The following is a 22,065-nucleotide window of genomic DNA, read 5'->3' as shown; positions in this document are numbered from 1 at the left end:
CACAGCTGAGCTTTCTGGTACCCTGCACCCCCTTCAGTCTCATACAGCCATGCAGAACACGTATAACAGCATGCAATGGATGTGGAAGCATTCCCTATCCAACTAGTACCTCTCTCTCTGAGTGTGCAGCCTTTGGAGAGGTGGGAAGTTAAAGCCACCCCTGTCTCCATCCTGGATAATTTGCAATTTGTTGACATAAAACATGAGACAGCAGCGTGTGGGATAGAGTGGCCAAGCAGAACGGGCAGCTGAGGTTGGCAAATGCAACACTAATATAATTTCTTTGGCTTGATGAACTTGTCCTATGTTGAGGATGGAGTAATTCATGGGAGCTGGTTAAGAAAGGGAGAAAGGATGCTGAGGGAGGAGCAGAGAAGAAGTTGGGAAGGGACAAAAGGATGGAGGGAAAGGACAATGAGACAGCTGTGGAAATACTGTGAGGGAAAGGTGTGGAGATGGGAATGTCAGACAGCAAGTCAGCACAGAAAGAAGGAGGAAACCCATCCCTGCAATAAACCTGGAGAATTCATAATCTAAATAATTGTTTTGCTGGAGAATTTGGCCACAAGTTTTTCTGTTTGCTAAATCCCCAGTTCTCCTATGAGCAGATTGTTCTGGACTCTTTCTCCAGCAGATCAGAGGGAGAAGGTGTTTCATCTTCCCATTCACTCCATTCCTTGACCAGTGTTGCCTGCAACATTTAACCAGAGAAAGAATCCACTTGAACGATTAAAACAATAACCACTTCTTTGTTTCTGTACCCAAGAAGTTTGCTCAGCCCCAGCTCAGGCAAAAGAGCTCAGCAGAAGTTTTGTGAGAGGATCCAAGGCGAGTAGGCCTTGTTTCCGCACCATGTGGCCAAAGTACCAGATGTAACGAGGACAGACGTTCAGAGCAAGGCACACCTCTCCAAGGGTGAGAAGGGGGTAGAGGTTTCCACTAGCTTTCCTCTTGTTATCATTCCTCTATATCAGCCACCATTGACCTCAACAACCCCTCCTTCTTTCTCATCCTTTTATCTCTCCTGTCCTTTTATCTTCTGTCTCTAACTCCAGCCTCTCTCATCTTTCTTTCTAGAAATTCCTGTTAGCCTATTTTTTTTTTTTTCTTGCATCTTCAGCCTATTCTGCTCGCTTAATCCTCTTGAAATCTCTTGGCCCAGATTCCCATCCCCATCCCCTTCACTTCATCTGTTTTGCATGCCGTACCTGCTGCTTAGGGATCTCTGGGGCATGAGAAAACCTGGCTTATTCCCTACTGTCCTAGTTGTCTAAATAGCCTGTTCCCCAGCGTGTGTCTGCATATTTTCATTCACAGGGGTTGAAAGGACAGTATCTTTCAGAGCTGGCCCAAGCTAAAATTAAGGCTGCAAACGCCAGGCACCAAATGTTTCATTCCGGCTCTCTGGTTTATCCTCTAGAGCCTCCAAATGGTTTCTATTAGTATTCTGAGGGAGAGCTCACTGATGGAATTAGTGAGAAACCAGACTGTCAATTTATTTATACCCGGCCTTAGGGCATAACCATTGTGCATGTGTAAAGCTATTGAGATGCAAAGAATATTCTGTAAGTGTGTATGTATATGTATTGACTGGAAGTGAGTTTGCAGGGAAAAGCTGTTGCTCCAAGGACTGAGCAGTGACCAGAAGTGGGAGAGGCTGCTGGAGTGGCTGTGCTGCATGCCAAAGATCCCGCTTCTCTAAGCACAGGAAACAATTAATCCATCGGTATCTTCTAACTCTAATTTTCCTGTAGCTCTAGTTACCCTTGGGAAGAAATTTCAAATTTAACTTCTGGAGTCTTTCCACCTTCTTCAACAATATCTGCATTATGAAACTGGTGCTGCCTTTGGCTGCAGGAGTGTTTCAAGCATATGAGTAATGAATAACAAAGTTTTTCCATTGCATTGTTGTTCAGCCTCTGAAGCATTTTGAGGGCAAGTTAAGAGAGATTAGAAACATTTACTTGCGGAGATTTATTTGATGCATCAGTGCTGAGTATGAAGGAACTGTTTTTCCAGTATGATTTGATCGATTTTGTTCAGGAAAATTTGTATTGGCAACATCCTGGCTAAATGATAAGTCAAGGAATGGCTTTTTTTCCTGCTCCCCAGTTTGCTATTCCGTATGACAATGTCAATTAAGAGATGCAGGTGAGCATCCTACTGCCCCAGCTGTTATGCTAGCAACAGTTTTGGCAGAAAAAGCAAGGAATTAATTGATCTAACTAGACCAAGAGTTAATAGACTAAGTGTCTGTTTCGTTCATCTGATTGGCCATGTTGCCTACCTCTGGAATTTGTTTCTTCCCATGAAAAATAAATATATCCAAAACTTGTACTGCTATTAGATGTCACCTCTTCCCGTGCTGTCTGTTGCAGTATGAAAATGTGAAAAGGGGTTAGGAAAAGTTGTTTAGCTCCGTTATTCTCTATAAGAGCCAGGAAACAATTAACCTGTTATCACTTAACATGATGCCTGCAAAAGACTGCATGACAGAACCCATGGGACCAATGGACGTACTTGTATTGCGCAGTGGAGCGTGATGCATCAAGCTGGTGCTGGTCCAGACCGGTACTTTCATGTAACAGAGAACAGAAACGATGCGATGTGAGCTGATCATCAAAGTAGGATAGCTTTGTTAGCAAGCTTCTGAGGCTGGCCTAATTAGGACTGATGAGCTTGTCTGCAGCTTTGTTGTGCAGAGATACTGTTTCCTGCTTCAGAATGTGCTTAGACTCTGCTGGCTTGGAAGACTTTGCACCATGCTCCACTGCTCACATAGACGTGTCCAAAGGAGGACAGAGCCAAAGAGCATTGTGCTAGAGCGAAAGATGGGGTCACTGAGAATCCCGACTGGCAGGGCACTGCAGGGGGGTTGCCGTCAGGCAGAACAGCTTGCTTCTGTACGGCTGTGGCAAACGGACCGCATACTGTCACTACACGTAGAAGAAACACAGCCTCACTGCCATGGAGGTGTGCTTCCTACCAGCTTATTAATCAAACCAAGGTGGACCACTTCTACTGTTCTTTTCTTCTTTCTTGCATTTCTTGTAGGATGTTCTCACGACTCTGAGTTGTAAGCACAATCTCAACATTTTTACAATTGCGTATGCTGCAGAGCTGCAAGGGAAATGCCTGGAGACCAGGCTTCCCTTTCAGCAGTGCAAGAGGGACCGATTATTCACCACTACACCAGCTCCTGGCATCGCTGGCAGGTGCCATCAATAACATTAGCTTGATATGTCAGTTCTGTCAACAGCTCCAGTTTAATGGCGGTCATGCTACGCACCTCCAGCTCCACCCTCTGAGAGCTGAGGAGGGAGGAAGGAGAGGGAGAGAAGCACCCGAGTTAAAAAATAAAAGTCTGTCTATGTTTGAAGTGAATAAAGTGTGTTAACAAGTAATCCTCTAGCTGAGGTTTCCAGCTGTTACTCCTGAGCTGTCTGGTATCAAAGCAATATGGGGCCATCGTACAGCAGCAAACTTCATTGCATGAGCAATTACTGTCTGAGGCTTCTGAGGTATATTATAGTTTTATTATTATTATTTCTCTGCTCATAGTTTCTTAAGGCCTCTTCATATCCTGAATAAAGCCCTTGGGAATCATAAAGCCACAGGCTGAGTTTTAGCACAGTCACTACTCGCATTGCCTGGATTGATAGGTATTTAGTATGTTGCCTTGATCTTGGAAGCAGGACCCTGAGATGCACCCCAGGGAAAGCCGCGAGGTGTTCTTTGTATTCTTTGCCCCTGAGAAAATAACTCTCTTGCTGTGGAAATGACACATTTTTGCTCAGAAACATCACCGCTTCTGCCTGCCGATTGTAACTCTGCCACACTAAAATATCTTAAGTCTCTTCATGTAAAATAATAAAACATTTAGAAACCTGTGCAGAGCTGCTAAGCACTCTCATTGTTTTGCGTTAATGACCCTTGGTTCCCATAAGCCCCTGCCTCTGTTTTCTTACCATTATTAATTATTGCTCTAGTTCATTGTACCTGGATCTTCCTTGGCAAAGCTTGCAGTGGAGGCGAATAAAATGAGAAGAAATGATGGCAGAGATTTGCCCACTGTAATAAAAATACTTAAGAAACTGTTCTGACAGCAGAAGTCGGTTCTCCAGAGACCCTAGACCTTGCCTAGCACTAGAGCTATGTTTTCTCAGATTGTTTGTGTGCTGTTCTGGGCAGGTCCTGCACTTAGCTACTTGTCCGGCCGCTCAGTATATGTTTGCGCTCTGTACTATTTTGTGTTGTTTGTGTTCATCATCATAACTACAGATTCATGCTTTGCTCACCAGATCTCGGAAAGGAAGCAGAATTGCATCTTTACTGTAGGAAAATGTATTTGTTTTATCGTATAGGGCATTTGTAATGCCAGATGATATTTGCATATGCTGGATCTGCTAGCGATGAAGTGATGGTTTTCAGCCTGTCCAAGTATTTTGTGTCCTCGAACAAAAATGCACAAAAAAAGAGAAAAACTTTGCAAGAGAGCTGCAGAAGTTTATGTGAGAAATCTCTTTTTTCTTCCAGCCACCTGCATGTTTTTGGCTCAGAAATAATCTTTCAGCTCTACATACCCAAGGATCCCAAAACACTTGGCAAATGCAAAAACTTTATAAAGAAAAAAAAAAAAAATCAACGTGAGATCAGAGCTTCGCTTCCTGTCATGGATTAGGGGAAGATGTATGGGCTTTGTTACCCAATAGATGTCCACTAACAAGTATCTAGTAGAGAGTCAAGTTCGGGCCGTGCTGGCACAGAGCTCGCACCATGCATGTGGCTAGTGCCAGGACTGTGAGTGCGGACTCCTGAGAGTTGCCAAGGAAACAGATTTGGAAATAGAGCCGGAGCTCTCGTCAGGAGGTTGGCTGCAGAGATGTTTTGTGTCGTAAAAGCGCATAGGGCTGATATTGGCAGAGGCGGCAATTGATTCAACCCCTGATGTGACAGCGTTAAGGAGTAAGTGCGATGCAGTCACTAAATGCCAAAGAAGAGGGTTTTTGCAGTTTCTTAGCTTCTTTTTAGTATATCTGAGCTTTGTGGGTCTCGCACCGTCTCACCGCCTGCATGAAACTGCCATCGATTACATTGACTTACTCTGATGCAGGCCCTTGGTGTGTTCCTTCTTTGCCACATCTTCATTTTATTTTTTTTTTTTTAATTAGGAAAAAACCCAAACACACGCTATTCATAATCAGGGTTCTTCCAAGCGAGGATCCACAGCTTGGAGGAGTCCTCCCTTGAAAGATGACATTGATAATCCAAACCCTGTTTGCGCTTCTTGGTCTCTGCTAGAGAGACATCAGCTTTTAATAGACTGAGAAATTCCTTAGAGGTGTTTGTTATTTTGCAATTACTTTGCAATTGATTTTCTTAAAACACAATTCATAACTTGGTAAAGATCTCTTCCGCTCTCTCCCCCACCAGTTTCCTTTTCTATCTTTGCCACTGCCCAGTGTTTACAATCGTAGAACCTATTTTTTCCCCCATTGCTTAGGAAGATGACTCGTCTATAGAGAGAAAGAAAAAATGAGTCCTAACGATTTGTAAAAGTTGATTTACTGGGGTCTGAGTCTTATTCTTACAATGATGACTTCTGCAAATGTACTGGAGGCAGTTAAACTGTTTGCCTCTGTTTCCCCATTTGTCAAGTAGAGGCTATTTTAGAATAGCTTCTGTAGACCAAGTGTTGTCAGTTAATTTACAAATGATTCTATAGGGAAAATTTCCCTACGTAGCAAACGGGAACAAACTCCTTATTCAGAATGGAAGGAGGAACCTTAAGAGTTATCCTTCTGCAAAACAAGCCTGCCTCTTTCCACGCGCCCGTGAAACGCACGCTCAGCACTGAGACTTTCTGCCTCTCTCCGCCAGGGCCTGCAGCTGGGAACTCAAGAGCTGGAGGAGATGGGAAGCAAGTTTTGCCTCGGTTTGCTCATTCTGCACCTCAAATCCCTGCCCTGCAGCAAGAAGGTGATGGCTCAGGCAGCGCTCCTGCTCGATCTGGAGGAGGAGATAACAGACCGGGCACAGAGGTCAGTGATGGTATTCAGAGGGTTCTCCTGTAGTAATCAAGTTGGTGGGGATATGGTTTGGGTTTAAACCTGCAGAAATGGACTTTCCTTATGGCTGAGATTTTCATCTTGGGAACTGGAGTGTATTGAGAGTAATCAGACATGAAGATACAATCGAGTCGCAAAGAAACTCCTGAAACCTGCCCTGCCCTGCAGCTGTCTGTGTGTGTAAAAATGGAGAAAGAAAAGAACCTGACTTCTGTTTTCCAGTGAATTTCCATTTTTCTCTCAAAACTGATTACTGGAGCATAGGGATGGTACTGCCCCAGATAAAAATGAATCAGCAGGAAACATTTTTCTGTTCACTGGAGTGTCAGGTGGTGGTCTGTCCACCTCAGATCTTCCATAGAGAGGATATCTTACAAGGGGAGCATTCTCGAAGAGCTGTAGGGCAGGGAACAAATACTGCCGATAAGAGAAGGACTTGCTGGTATAATTTAGAAACCGTAAACCTGATTCTGTAAGGATTCTCCCAGACATTCCTCTTTTTCTCACTGAATTGAGTCCTGCAGACATTTAGAGCATAGGTTTGTGACTTTTTGGTGCGTAGAATGAAGTCATGATCCTACTGATTATTTAAGAAGTATTTTTCCAAATTGCAAAATTAATTTCTTCGCTTCCTACATTCAATGGGATGTATTTAAGTGAGGTTGCCCCATTATAAATACATGGGGAATTTGGCCTGGATAAGTGTCGAAGTATGGGTTTCTTCAGCTTGAATTTGTGATGAAGCAGAAATATATATATTCTTTCTAGACCACCGTCACTTTTTAGTGTGATGTGCAAGAACATATGTTTGCAATAATGTTTTTCCAAGAGAAATGGAGAAAGAAAACTTAGTGATGTGATATGATTTGAAGCTCCCCGATGGGTTTGTCATCAAAGAGCTCTCTCAGCTTCATCAAGGAAAAGCAAGTTTTTCAGTTGCAGAAATGCCGCCATAATTTATAGCAGGCTTCCCGTCTTCCCCCTGCAGGAATACTTAACCGACATTACCACCACCTGTTCCTCATGCCGAAAACCATTCTTACAAGCTTGTTCGCAGTTTTTAATGTTTATGAGGGACAGTGAAAAAAGAGGGCTAAAAGCAGAGACGTTCCTTTGGATTAGCTGTGCTCACTTGTACATATGAACATATAAATGAAGCAATTAACGCGTATGCTAAACACCATCCATGTTGTGGACGGCCATCCGACAAATCATTGTATATCATTAGCGAGAACTACTGAAGCCTGGCTGGGCGGATGCATTTGAGATTCTCTCTTCTGAACTAGAGCTAGAAGAGCCTTTGTGTGGAAGTAACTTCACTTATAGGAAGAAAAACCTTGAACCCTGACTAGCCTCAGACACTGAAACAAAGCCATCTGGTCCCATGAGCTCAATGAGCGTTTTCCCTGATCTTTATAATCTTATGTTACTATTTTCTTTAGTTGGTTTTATATTAATGGGGATTCATTCCACCTTCCTAATATTGTGGGGTTGTTGATCAATGCCCAAAATGCAATGTTGATCAATGATCAATGATCAATGTTGATCAAAATGCAATGTTGATCAATGATCAAAAAAGTTCCCTGCTTTGTAAGATTCCCATATTGTTCCAAATGTATCTGTGGTAGCTGAAAGCAAAGCCTTCTGTCCCTTCAAGTTTGCTGGCGTTAGTGAGTACCTCCATGGCATCCAGGGATGTAATGTCACTACAAAAAGGCAATGCGACAGTTACTCATTCATTTTCAGTCCACTGGGTATAATTGCAGCTTTATGGAACTTTTGGTGGCTTAGGTACAATTTGTTACTGTTTGCAGACCAGGTAAACAGCCGAATTGTTTATCCCACCTAGATATGTCATATTGCAGGAGCTCGTTGCAGAAGGTTGGGGGAAGGGAGATGCAGGGACCAAAGGGGTTGCTAGCATATTCTTTTTTTTTAAATAATTAATTCATGGAAAATGATTGTGCAGTATATTGATTCTGATTCTGAAAATTAATACTTTGGTCCTGAGTTTCTGTGAGTCTAGCCAAGAGAATTGTGTGATTTGATTTTAGTGGGAATAGGAACCCTACTGGGACCGATGGAAGAATGCAGAATACAGAGAAGCGCAGTGATATGGGCAGGAGGGCAGCTATTTCTATACCTCTCCCTCAGCTTGCAGTCTTTGAATAAAAAAACCCAAAATGATTGTCCATCAAAACATTTCTCTCAAGGAAGCTGAGGGGGCTGTCGCACAGTATAATCTTACTCTGTAAAGATTAAGTCTAATCTAGCTGGTTTAGGTAGCCCAAGGCGGTCACCAGAGCCTTGCAGCTTACTGGTTGTTTATCATTGCATTAATGGAAACAGCTTCTTCCTAGACTAGACCTATCTTTATGGGATTAAGGAGAATGAAATACTTGTAATTTAAAACTAGCTCTGTTGTCTTCTGTGGTTACCACAAAAATGCACAGCATCCTTGAATACTTCCTATACTCTGCTTCTGAAAATGTAAGTAGATGTGAATGAAAATACCCAGATTTTTGGGTACCTTTGCCAAAGCAGAGCCAGACTTGGGGACCCTTCGGGTGCAACACAGGAAAAGTCTGGGTGATAACCTTGTGCAATTTTTTTTTTACGCGCTTTACATCACGAACAGTGGTGGCTTTAAACAACTTGCAGGCTATCCTTATTCCAGCAGTCATCACTGTCCTGTTCCCAGGAAATGATATGCACGATAGATACTTAAGTGGGAAACAATGGCTCTGACTGTAGCTAATGTTTTCTGGCAAAGGAAAATGTGTCCCAAAGACTGTCCTGCTGGCACGTCTAGAAAAAGGTACAAATATGGGTCATTCTTATCAGACCATTACTCACCGATATCAAAAGAAAAGAATTAGTATTGTTCAACCTTGATGAAAACACAAACTTTCTTTAGTTGTGAGGGTTTTGTTTTGTGGAAGGAAGCTGAAATTAAGCTGTGAGCAGTGTGATGGTTTGCACAGTGCTTATGTTAAATGTGTCTATCTCGATCTCATGCGTTTCCTAAATAAGCGTTTCTGAGTGCCCATCTCTGTAGTACTCTGGGTGACAGGTCAAGCCATGGAACAAGAAGTTAATCCAGCGCTGGATATAGCTGACTCCCAGATGAAATGTCTCATTGCAAAGGTACATAGATCAAAAGCCGTGGAGCCAGAGGTCTTGTCTGATGTGAAATCCCTGCAGTTCATGTCCTGCATTTGTCTCTCTTTGCCCTGGTGTCTGGTGCGTGTGGCATCGACTTGGCATCTCAGCATCTCCCTCCGACAACAAACATTTTCACCTGTCAAGGTTTATAACTGTATGTGTCTTTTAATTTTCCTCTTCAGGCTGTCTCTGCTCTGGGTGTTTCGCAGCCTTATTCTTTCACCACTACTGTGAAGGGGATGAAGGAGCAGGCTGGACCCTGCCTGCTTCCCTGGAATAAACTATTTGCGGTGCACGTTATATAGCTCTGTCAGAACCAGCGGTTAGCAAATTGGAGCAAGGTAGTAGCTGTCAGGGAAGTGCCTGGTCTAATGGAGGCATCCTGTGTGAGTGGGGGATTTCTCACACCAGATCAGGTCCGTTGTGTTCAATGTACTGTCTCCAGTGAGTCAAAGAAAGAAACCCTTAGCAGACCTAACTAAATATGGTTTGGTACGCAGGCAAGAATTTCTTCCTGTCCCCAGTCAACAGTCTATCTTTCCTCTCAAGTGTGAACTGTAAATGGAGTCATTTACAAGCACGAGTGGGGTAACTTTTGGAATAAGTTCCCAGCAGAGGCAGAGTAGCAAAGTAACTGCATCTGAGAAAAATAAAGGGGGCTGAACTTCTATCAGTGGGGCTATACTGCTAGTAGGACAGTAGAGTGTTTCCACTAACCCCAGGAAATCCTTGGACATCATGAAGTTGGCCTAACAGCTCTGCGTCACTGGTCCTCAACATCTCTATATTGCAGCTGTCTCCTGGACGTGCCAAAAGGTGGAGAAAGGATCAGATGCAGCACACGCATAACATACATTAGAGCTACAATGTCTGATGGTGAGGAAGAGGGATTAAATTGCTCCAGGTATTAGTCTGTGTCTTAATTAGCAACCTGTGCTCCTGGGACACTTCCTATTCATTGTCACACTTACTCAAGCATTATCACCCTCACATTGCATGAGACCTACTTAGGGACCTAGTTGTTTCTGGCTTTTCTTTTCACAAGTGATATTTAGGTGTTTTTCTGCGTTAACTAGCCCTTTTTCCACCAGCATTAGGCAGGGATGGTCTTATGGACCACTCTGACAAGGTCAAAGGCCAAATATGTGGAGAATTCGCTGGGCTTTGCAGCCACCTTCAAAAAACCAAAGCGATGTGTCAGGTGCTCATGCAGACACTTTATTTTGCCCTTTCCCAAACTTCATCTCACAAGCACGCTATTGCCATGCCCCAGGAAGAATCACTAATTTTGCGTTTCCAGCCTCCCGCCGTGCCTTGCAGACAATTCTGGCATTCAGAAGCTCTCTGCTGGGAAAATTAAATGCCAGCTTGTACTTCGGACATCGTGTTTTTTGATAATAGGTTTCATGCCTCATTTGCTGTAAAAGCAATTAAGTTTTAAGTCAACGCTGTCCAGGTAACTTCACATTTGTCATGACCACAAAAGACGATGGGAAGTCACTGTTTGTTCACATAAAACAGGTTTGAGAGAGAGAAAGCAAGAGCAACCCCCCACTGTAGGTATCCTCCCCTTCTTCCTCGTGGATTGAACTGATGGCACATTCCTTCATTTTCTTTTTCTCTGCCCTCCAGGTTTTTTCCAGGCTGGGAAATGTTTTGCATACACTGCAGCAATTGTAGCCATTTGTTCACGAGACACCTTATATGTTGAGACAGGCTTTTGCGAAGTCATTATGCATTTTCTGCTGACTCAGATATTACTCACCTCCTGTATTTCTTCTTCATTTTTTACCTTTCTTGAGCAGAACCAAATCTCTCTCCATCTCAGAAGGTAAATATGTCTCGCTCTGCTATTAATCAAAAGCAGAAGGCTTAATCACTGCTCCGGTCCTTCGTCCAGATCTAATCTTTTCATCTTCCATACTCTGAACAGAGTTAGATTGGTCAGCGTATGGATGGCAAATCCAAAAATCGACAGGAAGGATTTGCAGATCATTTGAAACTGTGCTTGCTCTTCTTCTCTACCGCATTGATGCACTGTCGTGATCCTGGATAGTATTGAACTGTTGGATTTCCCATCTTTTCACTACAACGCACCTTCCCCTGATTATGGCTGTGCAAGCAATTCCGCTCATCTTTTAAGCTATGTGGCCAAAATGTGATTCAGATCAAACTAAAGTGAGTTTGAGGAGATGAAGCAGATAAGAAAGAGGAAAGTTCAAGCAAGAAAATCATGCAGATGGGGCAAAGTATGTTCACTTCATTTGGGACATCTTTAGTGCATCTTTGAGTAGCAGAAACGTGGCATTATACTTGTGTGCAGCGATGGGGAACGGCTCCCTTGCCTGGTAGTTTGGGTCTTCCTATAGTTACAGGTGAATGCGGGTGTCATTCCTTGACGTTATGTTTGTTTTGATTATACAAACTGGAACAAATTTCAGCTGGAAGGCTTGAGTGCAAGCCAGTGCTTCACCCTGCAAAATGCCCCATCATCACCACAGAGTCAGGGTGTACCATCAGTCAGGGCATCCAGTCCCCTGAGGCAGACCGGACAGTTGGACTCTGGGGAGTCCTCTGACACGTGGATGAAGATGAAAGGGCTTTTTCATTGTGTAGTGAATCTAACCCCACGGGGGAAAAAAATAGCAGGAATTATTTGGCTGTTTTGATTCCGATTTCTGTTTGATTGAAGCTTTGCTTTTCTTTGAGTAAAGTTTCGGTTCGTTTATAACCTTGATCATCTGTAGACATTAAATACCTTGTGGCAGCTTTCAGAAGAGGAGGTTATTTATTGATTCTGTTTTTTAGCTTAGTCACAGATTTTATTGCTGGTAAAGGAATTTGAAATTTCTACTGCCTTATGAGCATCTCTGGCTGTGGTATTTCTGTATTTGGATGCTGGAGAGAAAAATGGTGTGGAAATGCATTTATCTAAGTAAGCTAAACTACCGTGTCACGTTGGTGGTGCAGAACATGGGGCAAAAGGAGTTTCTAATGTATTTCATATAAGACTTGTGAGAGCACAGTCTAACATGAACACAATGTGAGAGGTACGAGGGTAGCTGAAGCCGGGCTTTGGGGTGGTCTCATGTTGCTGTAACCATTTGGGATGAGTTCACGAAATGCCTTAACTCCTGACTGTCTTGTAACACTCTCCAGTGATCTTTCACACTCAAGTTGCAGAGTGATATCTTCTTGGACTCTCAGGGTCCAACCTAAAGAACTGCTGCCTCTTCTATGGAAAGGAAAAAACCTCAGATTTCGAGTTTGGATCTATTATAGGCTTTAGATTTTACTCTCATTATATGCCTCGATAATGTTTTCTAAATAAGAACGTGAACCTTTTTCCGTCCACCCCTTCATCCTTCTTATCCTGCACTCTTCAGCGTCTCTCCTTTGTTATTGTGAGAATACAAGCCCGGTGAATTCTTTGGAGGTTCAGCCAAGCAATACAGTCTATAATGAATATATTTGGTATTCAGGAGGCTTTCATGTAGTTGTTCACAGGTGAGCCACTGTAATTCAGCAACTTTTCATTAACACTTTCTGGAGCTGTCCCTATTTTTCTCCTATTGATTTTTATTATGATGATGATGATGAAATACCTTGGGAGCTGCACAGCTTCTGTTGATTGTTATCAAATGCCAGCCCCAGCTATGCCAGGCTGGGTACAATTATTCACACTTATTTCAGAGGTAATTAATTTATCATTTAACAGCAAATAATAGCAATTTAAATAGCAGCAGAAAGGAAGGAGAGGAAAAGAGCAAATGGAAGGGAAAGACATCGTAGAAGGAACTTTGAACATGCACAAAAGCACTGCTTGCTATCATATTTGTCTGAGGTTATTCAAATTACCGTACATGTGCAGATCTGACTGGACTACAGATAATGAACTTGTATATATCCAGCAGAACAAATGGGCTCTGCATTGCCCTTTCTGTGAGGCATATTGCTGTGGTACTGTCTGGTATTAGACGTTTTCGTATTGATTAGGAGCATCTGTATTTCTGCGGTGCAGTCCTTTTCCCTTAAGATCTACCTTGAAATATGAAAGCCAGTGGGGCCCTTCACACGCTGGGATAGAAAAAATAAAGCTGATTGCTTATAAGGGGTTCAGATGTGATTCCCATTTATGAAGTGTCCCCCAAAGGAATGTATTATGAGGGAGGTACACTTTCCTGGAACAGAATAGATGGTTTTATTTCTAAGAGGGTACAAAGGATGGTGAGAGGATCAGCCTGTTTAGACTATCGGTCATCTTGAATGCAGGCAGAGGTGGGCTTTCGGACTGAACGTGCCACAAGTCTAGTGCTGAAGAGGCAGGTCCAGAGGCCTGTGTATAGCCTTATATAGACTACACGTATACTGCAGCAGTAGCTGAAACACCAGTTGCATTAGTTTTGGAGCTCTGACACAATAACCGGCGGAGACAACTTTGTTGGTGCGACTCGGTTGATGATCTCTGTCCTTTGTTTTCAGCTGTTTGACAATATTAAGAGATATGGACGATCAAGGCTTTACTGTGGTGGGTATCCTTGTGCTTCTGAGCTGGCGGGAAACATGGGTAAATGATAAGGATCTTGGTGATTTAGTATTTCCTTGTGGAACTTTTCCAAATGTTGTTCCCAGAGTCCCAAAAGAAACTCAGAGACTTGTGAAAACCTGAGAATAGACAGATATTTCATACAGATACATGCTACAGTACCTTCCTTTGGGCAGAAGCAATGGATTAAGTGAGTAGGATGGCAGTTAGCCAAAATGCATTTCTCTAACCCTTTAGAAGAAAGCATGTTTTTGTGGAAGTACTGTATTTTGCCCCTGATGAGTGGCTCTCTTTATTGCAATTAATTAATCTGTCCACAGCTCCCAACAGAGCCTCTTGAGGAACACACTCGTGTAGGCGAAAATTAGACTGGTTGGGGGTCAAAACAGGTTTTGCTCTCCCCTGTGTCGGAGAGTTAATCGTGGGTCGTAGATCACAGGAACAAGAGACATTTTGGTTTGGATTATCTGGATCAAATGCTTCACCATTTGGAGTTCTCACCTCTTGGACCCAACGTGGGGGCCCAGATGTCCAAGAATGACAGAATTTAGAAGCAAACTGTAATGAATGCCAGGGTTCTGTGAGACTGTATAGAGCAGAATATCTCCCCACCCATGAGTAGCATCAGAGCCTCACAGTCCTTCACAGCAGTGATGGTGACAGTGGTGCACGCATTGCCACTGTCTAAAGGCGATTTAGATGGGTGAAGTACAGGGATAGAAGGAGCTGAATCCCCTGTAAAAGCACCAGTGGGATCCAGTTTTTCACCAGGTCAGAAATTTGTACCTGTAGAAGTTGCTCAGACAATAAGAGCTAAGGGCAGCCAAGTGGTTTTGATATAATGATGTTCCCAGGTACGCTGTCCTCTCATCGCTGCGTCCTTTCTCTGCAAAGGGAACATAAGAACAGAGATTTCTGCTCTTGAGGCCAAGTAGCTTGTTGCAAATCCTTTTGGTCGGGTGCCCAGCCTGCAAATGAGAGTCTGGCCGGGCCTCTTGTACTGCGGTGACAGCGTACAACTGCTCTCTAGGAGCATATAAAAAGATTCAGCAAGACAAATGAGGGACTAAATAGTTAAAGGGATAGAGAAGGCAGAGAAATTCATAATTAAAGCTGTTGAGTTGCAGTAAAAGGAGCGCATAGCTTGGGAGGAAAGCGGGTGGGCGAGCAAAGTGTCATATTTGGAGGTAAAGTTGGCACTTGAACAGCATTTTAAAGTACTCCAAAGCCACCTCCACTGACATCTCAGCTGCATTGTATATTCTGTCAGAGGCTCCGGCTGCTGAGTGTATTGTGGCTGTGACTCACCCACAGACCCTGCCGCTTCCCGCCACGCGAGGTATTGCGAAGAGAGACACGGCAGAGGTATTGTGTGAGACATGAGATAAATATGTGCAGGTTGTTGTTTCAGGGCCCTGCACACGCGTGTCCCGCTGTGCATGAACGCTTGTGCATGGAGGTACAAATGTGAAAGGCAGTTCCTGTAGCCTCTGACATTTCGTTGCATTCTTTCAGAAACCGTATGGATTTATTACGGTGTATAGGTTAAATGTGACATTGGCAAAAAGAACTTGTGAGGATTAGGCTGGAGCTGAGACTAGAAGTATGGGTGGGGGAAGATCCACATGCAATTGATACTTAGTCTTCTTTTTTTTTTTTCTACAGAGCAGAAATATACTCAAGCTTAAAATCCCAGATCCAATTCCCATGAATGTGGGGAAAGTTCAGTTTCAAGTACAAGGTGAAGACCCATCCCTTTTGGGCCCTGGCCAGTCTGTAGCACTTAGTAATGCAGCTCAGATAAGGGATCTTCCCTGGGGCAAATCCAGGACAGAGCAGTGCCACTTTCTCATCCCTGTCCCAGTGCAATGTGAGAGGTGTGGGACTGATTCTGTCCCGGAACAGTACAGATGGACCTGAGATGTGCTGGAAGGACTCCGTGTGCACGTGGAGGGTGTTGGTAGAGAAGTGGGAAAGGGTACTACTAGCTGAGATAGGATGGCAGAACTCTATGGAAAGTTCTAACTCTGTAAGAATTGGATTGGGATGTAATGGCCAAAACAAAACAAACAAAAAACCAAACACCACCCCTGTTTGTTGTGAAATGTCCTTTCCTGAGGAAAGGTTACGGCTTCCTTCTGCCCTCCCGTCTGTGAGTAGATGCTGAGGGTTCAGGCAGCTGCAGTCCGGACCAGGAGTCCTCAGCGGAAGACGCATGCCAGGGCAAGGGCTGCTGCCGGAGCAGGGAGGAGAGGCAGACTCAGAACAGTGTAAGAAAAAAGAAGAAAAAGCATTCCCTTTGCATCTATTTGGGGATGTTCTCTCTATATCCCCCCCAGCTCCATCTCCCATTCCTACTTCCATTTGTTCCAGTTAAAACTTGTGGTTTTAAACAGCAGAAAAGTTAATTTCTGGAAGGTCAAATTTAATTTTTAAAGTAACAGTAGCATGCTTTGTGGTTATACTTTCAAATATATCCCTAACTATTTAAAAATATATAATCAGCAGCTTTATCTCTGGCACATTAGTCACCATTTAAACTATAATGGCATCTTTTTAAGTGTTAACAGTTACTTACTACCTTAAATCCCTATTTCAACATGAGTTAGAGTCAGAGGATTTGGACGTGGAAGGCAGAGTTAGCAACTGAAGCAGCTGAATGCCAGAAAAAGATTCCGCTATCTGGCCAGTATCATCAGAAATTAAGAATAAGGGGGAAAATAGAAAGCATCTGTTCTCTATTTCTCTGTCTAATCTGTTTGTTCTGTCTAGTCTACCCAGCAAGTTTTTACATCACACTCTGTACTTCAGAATTGTTTGTGAAGAAGCCATTTTATAGCATTCTCCAAAAAGCACCAGCATCTCATTAAAAGATAAAAGTCCAATGCAATTCAAAGAGAAAGCAAACACCCATTTCAAATAATAAAGCGGTGTTTCATCTTCCATTGAGCTGCAGGGGGCAGCCAAGAATTTGGGTAAAGTATTGCTACCTGGATTTATCTTGTCAGGTTTTCCCTAGTATTAATACTTATTTTTCGTTCTAGCACACAATTGTGTTTTCATCTATGAATAAATGAATCCTAAGAAGAGAGGATCCACTGTAGTACATTAGTACAGTCAAGTGTCCCTTCTGACAGTGCTCAGCATTGGAGATTTCAAAGAGGGATGCAAGAAATTATCATAGTGGACAATTACAGAATACCCCTACCCTCTGGGGGAATGCCTTTCTATCTTCAGACAGTGATTTATTTATACTGGGAAACACGAGAATTTGTAGCCTTTCCGAATAATTATAATAACAATAATCCTATCTAATGAAATGTTCCAGTGCTCTCATTTTCTATATAAGTGCCTGATGCTTTTTGAATCTTTCATTGCTCCTGGCTGCACCCTGCTATCTCATGAGTTTTATAGATTAGCAGCGTGTTGTGCAGAAAGGGAAAGTGTTTCCTTTCATCAGCTGGTCTTTCACCTTTGCAAATGCACCTTTGTCCTCTGCTGTAAGAGAGAATAATTGGGAGTGCCCAAATTGCCAGTTATTTTGTAAACAACTATCACCTCCCTTGCCATGCGTCTGGTCATGAAAGATGCTCAATTTTTTTAGTCTTCCTATTTTTCTAACTACTTTTACCACCTGCTTTGGACCCCTGCTTATTTATGTGGTGTCGTTTAAGATATAGGAAGACAAGAATTCAAGATGGTTTTGCTAGGGAAAGCGTAGCATTTGTTAAAGTAACAGTTCTGTAATATCTTCAGTGTTGTGCATGTGCCTCGCCATTGAGGTGTAGCGCTTTCAAGAGGGATGGTAGGTTCCTGGATTAATCAGCTCTATCCTCACCTGGTTTGATGAACTGTATTGGAGAAACCATTTTATCTTTAAGCAATTACCTTGGAAGAGTACTGGCGACAAATGGGGTTGGTGAAGGAAACCGGAGCCTCTCGTGTGAAAGTTCATGCCCATAAGAAATCACGTCATTTTTTTAAACCTTTTAGATTTCAGTGCTATGCATCTGGCCTGAAGACAGTGTTTATTCTTACCTGCAGAGCCCAGAAAGGACCGAGTGGAAAAGAGAAGCACAAATGGCTGAGGATGTGCTGCTGGCGGTTTGCGGGTGGTACAGAACAGGGAGCAAAAGACAGAGGGTCCCAGTGCGAGGTGGCTGTGGAAGGGGAAGGGCAGGACACGGCTTAAGCCCTCTCCCTGCCTTCCCCTGCAGCTCATGCAAGTGATTCGCAACTCCACAAAGAACCTGAGGCCTTTGTTTCAGGAGCTCAGGATTAAAAAAAAAAAGGGTCGGGTGGAAGGATAAATAGTGGATTAGGCTGAAAAATCGGTTTAGGCACTTTGACGGTGTCTCTGAGGTGTCTTTGCCCCTTTCCAGGAGGAGCAGATTGGAGACACAAGATGCGGAAACACGGCTTTTGTTCACTTTTCTCTCTTGCTTTTTAAAATCATATCCAAACTTTTATTGTGCAAATGTACTGTTCAGGATCAAAGACTCATCTTTGAGCAGAGAAAGTCCCTGGAGAGCAAGGCCTGAAGGCTAAGCCCACGGTGCTTCTGCTGCTGGCTGTATACCAGTCTATTTGGGAAATCTAGTCCTGCATGACCCGGCACCTGGTGCTAGAGCAAAGTAGGCAGTAGTGTACTCCGAGTCCTTGCATAACTTTTGATCTTTGTTCTCTTTGCCGGCTCAGGTCCCTCTGGTGGCCATGGTCCATCAGGAGTTTATCCTCACCCCTGTTGGGTGTCTGTAAGGCTCACCTGTAATGCGACATCTACTAATTCCTTAAATTTCTCAGAAGCGGAATACTCTGGCATAGGGGCTGGAATTTATCTGAGAAGTGATAACAGATAGGATCAGTTGAGGTCTCTTCCCTTTTTGGAGTATTTTTCCTCATGTCTCATTCCTGGCATTTCCATCCATTTACAGAGTGACTCTGGGTAACCAGCCATTGGGAAAGAAGCAACAGGAAGACATTTAGGGAAACTTCGGAGACTATTTCTCCTGTAGGGATGGCAGGAACAGCCATGAGAGCAGCATACCTGTTTGCACAGAGCTCTCCCCTGCCTTGTGGTGCTTCCCTGCCCTTACTGCATCCCTTGGGGGATGCTGGATTTGCATGCTAAGGCAGCTGCTGTTAACACAGTTTAAACAGGATACCTCGCAAACAGCGGTGCCCTTGATCCGTCATTAAAAATGTCCTTGACACACTGTGGCATCAGAAGGAAGGTTTGTGATGCTAATTGCTGGCAGGACTGTTCTACCATGGAAGTTACGCAGGGAGCCCCAATAAATTTTATTTTAATTCTGGGGGAGGGGGCTGGTTTGGTTTTGCTTCTTTTTTGCTTTTCTTTTTGTTTGTTTGTTTTGTTTTTTGTTGGTTTTTTTTTTTTAAATGTTTCCCTGAAAGGTGTATGAGAGCTGGGAGGGCAGGTCTGTGATCCCAGAAAGGTAACCTTTCCCATCCCTGCAGTTTCCTTTTTTTTTTTTTTTTTATTTAATTCCAACAATAAATAATGTTTGGGTTTTTTTATGGTGGGGACTCCATTCTAAGACTTTTTTAAATGCTGAAAGAGTAATTATTACCTGAATAGTTAGAAGGGGAACGGGCCAAATTTCCTTCATTTTCACAAGAGCGTTGAGGGTGGAGGGAGACAGAGAAATCTATCTGTCCTCCAAGCAAGACCTCCCCTTCCACACCAGGAAAATTATATTGGAGCCTCAAGAACTTCAGGAGCAGTGAAACCAGATCCCTGCTGTGTCTCCCTCAACAGAAATTTATGTTCTCAGAGTCTGGGCCCGGGCTCTTCTCTAATCCTTTGCCACTGAGTGTCATTCCTGTGCAGTTGCAGCCTTGCTGGGCTGTCCCCTCAGCTACACCTGTGGCTGGTGTAATTGTGCAGCCTTTACACCTTCTGGGTGTCCAACTTCCCTCCATCTCCTCTGTAGCAGTGGCACGCTTATGCCTGGAGAGTTTCCCTACTTGTCCCCATGCTGCTTGTTCTAGAAATTGCCTACGCTCTGTAATGGCTGACAAAATAAAAGCATAGAAGCATATGCCCTTATTTAGTCCCTGCTGATGGGTCAGAAGTGGAGATTAATAGGATAGGAAATGTGTTTTTACTCTGCAGTCAGTAAAGGAAATTCACTGGAACTAAATTAATCACGAAACAGACACAAAGAATAGATTAGCAGGGAATTAACTCATTAATTAGATTCATACCAAAGTTCAGAAGAGGGTTTCCTTCAAGATAACAACCAAGTTCAAAGATCAGAAAGGGCTGGTCTGGAGAGGGGGCACACTATTTTATTTCTGAAGTCTGTCAGGTTTTATTTTAGCCCAAAGTTTGCCTGGTTATAATGGTATATCAAAAAACCTGCTGGAAGGAACTTGGCAGCTGGCAATGTCTATCCGCAAAGTGGCCAACGATGGAAACTATTATCAGTCCGTTCACATCGCTCAGCTCTGGTTCGCGGTGTTAACCTAAGCGTGGGAGCCTCTCTATTGTGCCACCTTTGCTATATTTAGAGCTCTTGGTTGCAAGCCCTTGCGTGAATAATGGCAGCTTGTTGGAGAGTGTTTTTTCCATCATAAGGGTGAGCAGAAACCACATGCAGATTTAAGTGAGGTAAAGTCCTAAAACACTGTCCTCCATGCTGCACTTCTCCAGACCCCCAACCCTCCGGCTGCCTTCAAATTCAGTGCCGGGGTGGGATGGAGGTAAGTTACTGCGTGTTTCTAAGGAGATGGGATTTGGCTGCAGTCTCCCCGTTGTTCTGACGGGGTGCTTCTCTACATGAGCCCCTCTTAGGCTGGGCTGCAGCTTGGACTCAGGGTTAATTTAGGATCCGTTCAGCAGTGTTCTTGTTAAAGCAAGATTTATACTGCCTGTCTTGTTCATTGTGCTTTGCCACAAGCTTGCTTGCTGTGCAAGGGAAACGTCTCCATGTTGCCAAGTACGGACGTTCTGGTGAAGGGAACATAGGAGAAAAGAGCTCACTTTGCAGTTACTCGTTCCTCTGCGCTGCAGAAAGGCCCGTCCCACTCCCTTCAGGTTCTGCATAGCTTTTGGAGAGAGACCTGCCGCTGCCCAGGTGCCAGAAGGTCCCCATTACCAAGCTGTAACACGTCACACTGCTGCACGACGGAGCCGGTGATCAGCGCGTGGAGACTGGTTTTTGTAATGCCTTCTTAATGAAGTAACAAACCAGAGCTAAACACTAGTTGAAATGAGAGTGAATCCCTGGGAGAAAGGCCCCCTGCTTTCTGACTTACCCTTTCCCGTCTTTTGCTTTTGCTACTTCTCAGCATGAATGCAATGAAACCCCACTTGGAAACATCTGAGCTGCCTATTTGCCACTTAGGACTTTCTGGGTACTGAAGTTCCCGCATTGTTTATTTAGAGTTAAGTGTTCTGCTGGGTCTCTTATCACTTTCTGTAAATAACAACTGTCCTCAAATTTCTTTGGGTTGATTACTGAGACTGACAATCTGTGTGTTTTGAGTTGCTGAGCCGTATTAATCCCTAATATACTCTGGTCTGTGGATGGAAAAGCTAATGCATTGAGGATGTCACAAGAGGTAAAAGCCAAAGGACTTACTCTTCTTGGACACGTGAAGTTCTTTGGTTGTGACATGAATAAATCTCCCGGCAGCAACGGTGCTGTTTCTGCTGTGCATGAAGATGTTAGAGCAGTCTGACTTCTAATCTAACATATTAGAGATTTTATAGCACCAGAGCTAATTAATTTCTAGAAAAGACAGCGTACACTTTATTTTTACCTACCTGTAGCTTGTCATGGTAAAGTTTATTCCACTTAATTAACGTTGGAGTGGATAAGGGGTAAAAAAACCCCACCACCACCCCCCAAAGAAAAACTATATCAAAGTTCTTTTCCTTCAGGCCCACCAAATGAGTTTCATCAACTTTGTTAACCATCCAAAAGTCAAGAATCTAGCCACGTCAGTTATCAAAAGCTTTCTTTACAGTCATAGAGAGCATTTCACCCTATCTGTCTTACACACCTTTCATAAGTTCCATTTGGACTTATTAGCAGGATAACAAGGGAAAGCTATCTCACCGGGGGGAGGGGGGAAGAAAAAAAAGAGAAAGCATAGTCTATGGTTGTAGTCTGTTCTCCTTTCTATTTGAGAGTCTTAACCCTCTTCCTATCAGAGTGTGGAGGCTGGAAGTGCATCTCCTCAAACCCTATTGTAAGACGCCCACTAGCAGCCTTTGCTAAAATGCAGATGGGAAAATGAAAGGAGATATCAGGTCCA

At 43.5% G+C, this 22,065-nt stretch overlaps 1 protein-coding gene across 1 annotated transcript in view; it reads left to right on the top strand.

Moving 5' to 3' along the window:
• The window catches only part of AGBL1 (AGBL carboxypeptidase 1), a gene marked incomplete at its 5' end in the record, with an annotated part of 291,273 nt that overhangs the window by 196,206 nt on the left and 73,002 nt on the right, over window positions 1-22,065 (top strand). The window contains one exon of the mRNA XM_082488796.1: window positions 5,881-6,041. Coding sequence (XP_082344922.1) covers window positions 5,881-6,041 — 161 coding nt within the window. The remainder of the gene's footprint in view (window positions 1-5,880; window positions 6,042-22,065) is intronic.

This window comes from Vanellus vanellus, assembly GCF_965231255.1.
Source record: "Vanellus vanellus genome assembly, chromosome: 11".
In the NCBI taxonomy this organism is placed as follows: domain Eukaryota; kingdom Metazoa; phylum Chordata; class Aves; order Charadriiformes; family Charadriidae; genus Vanellus; species Vanellus vanellus.
Note: the sequence above shows the minus strand (reverse complement) of the source record. Positions and strands in the feature narration are given on the sequence as shown.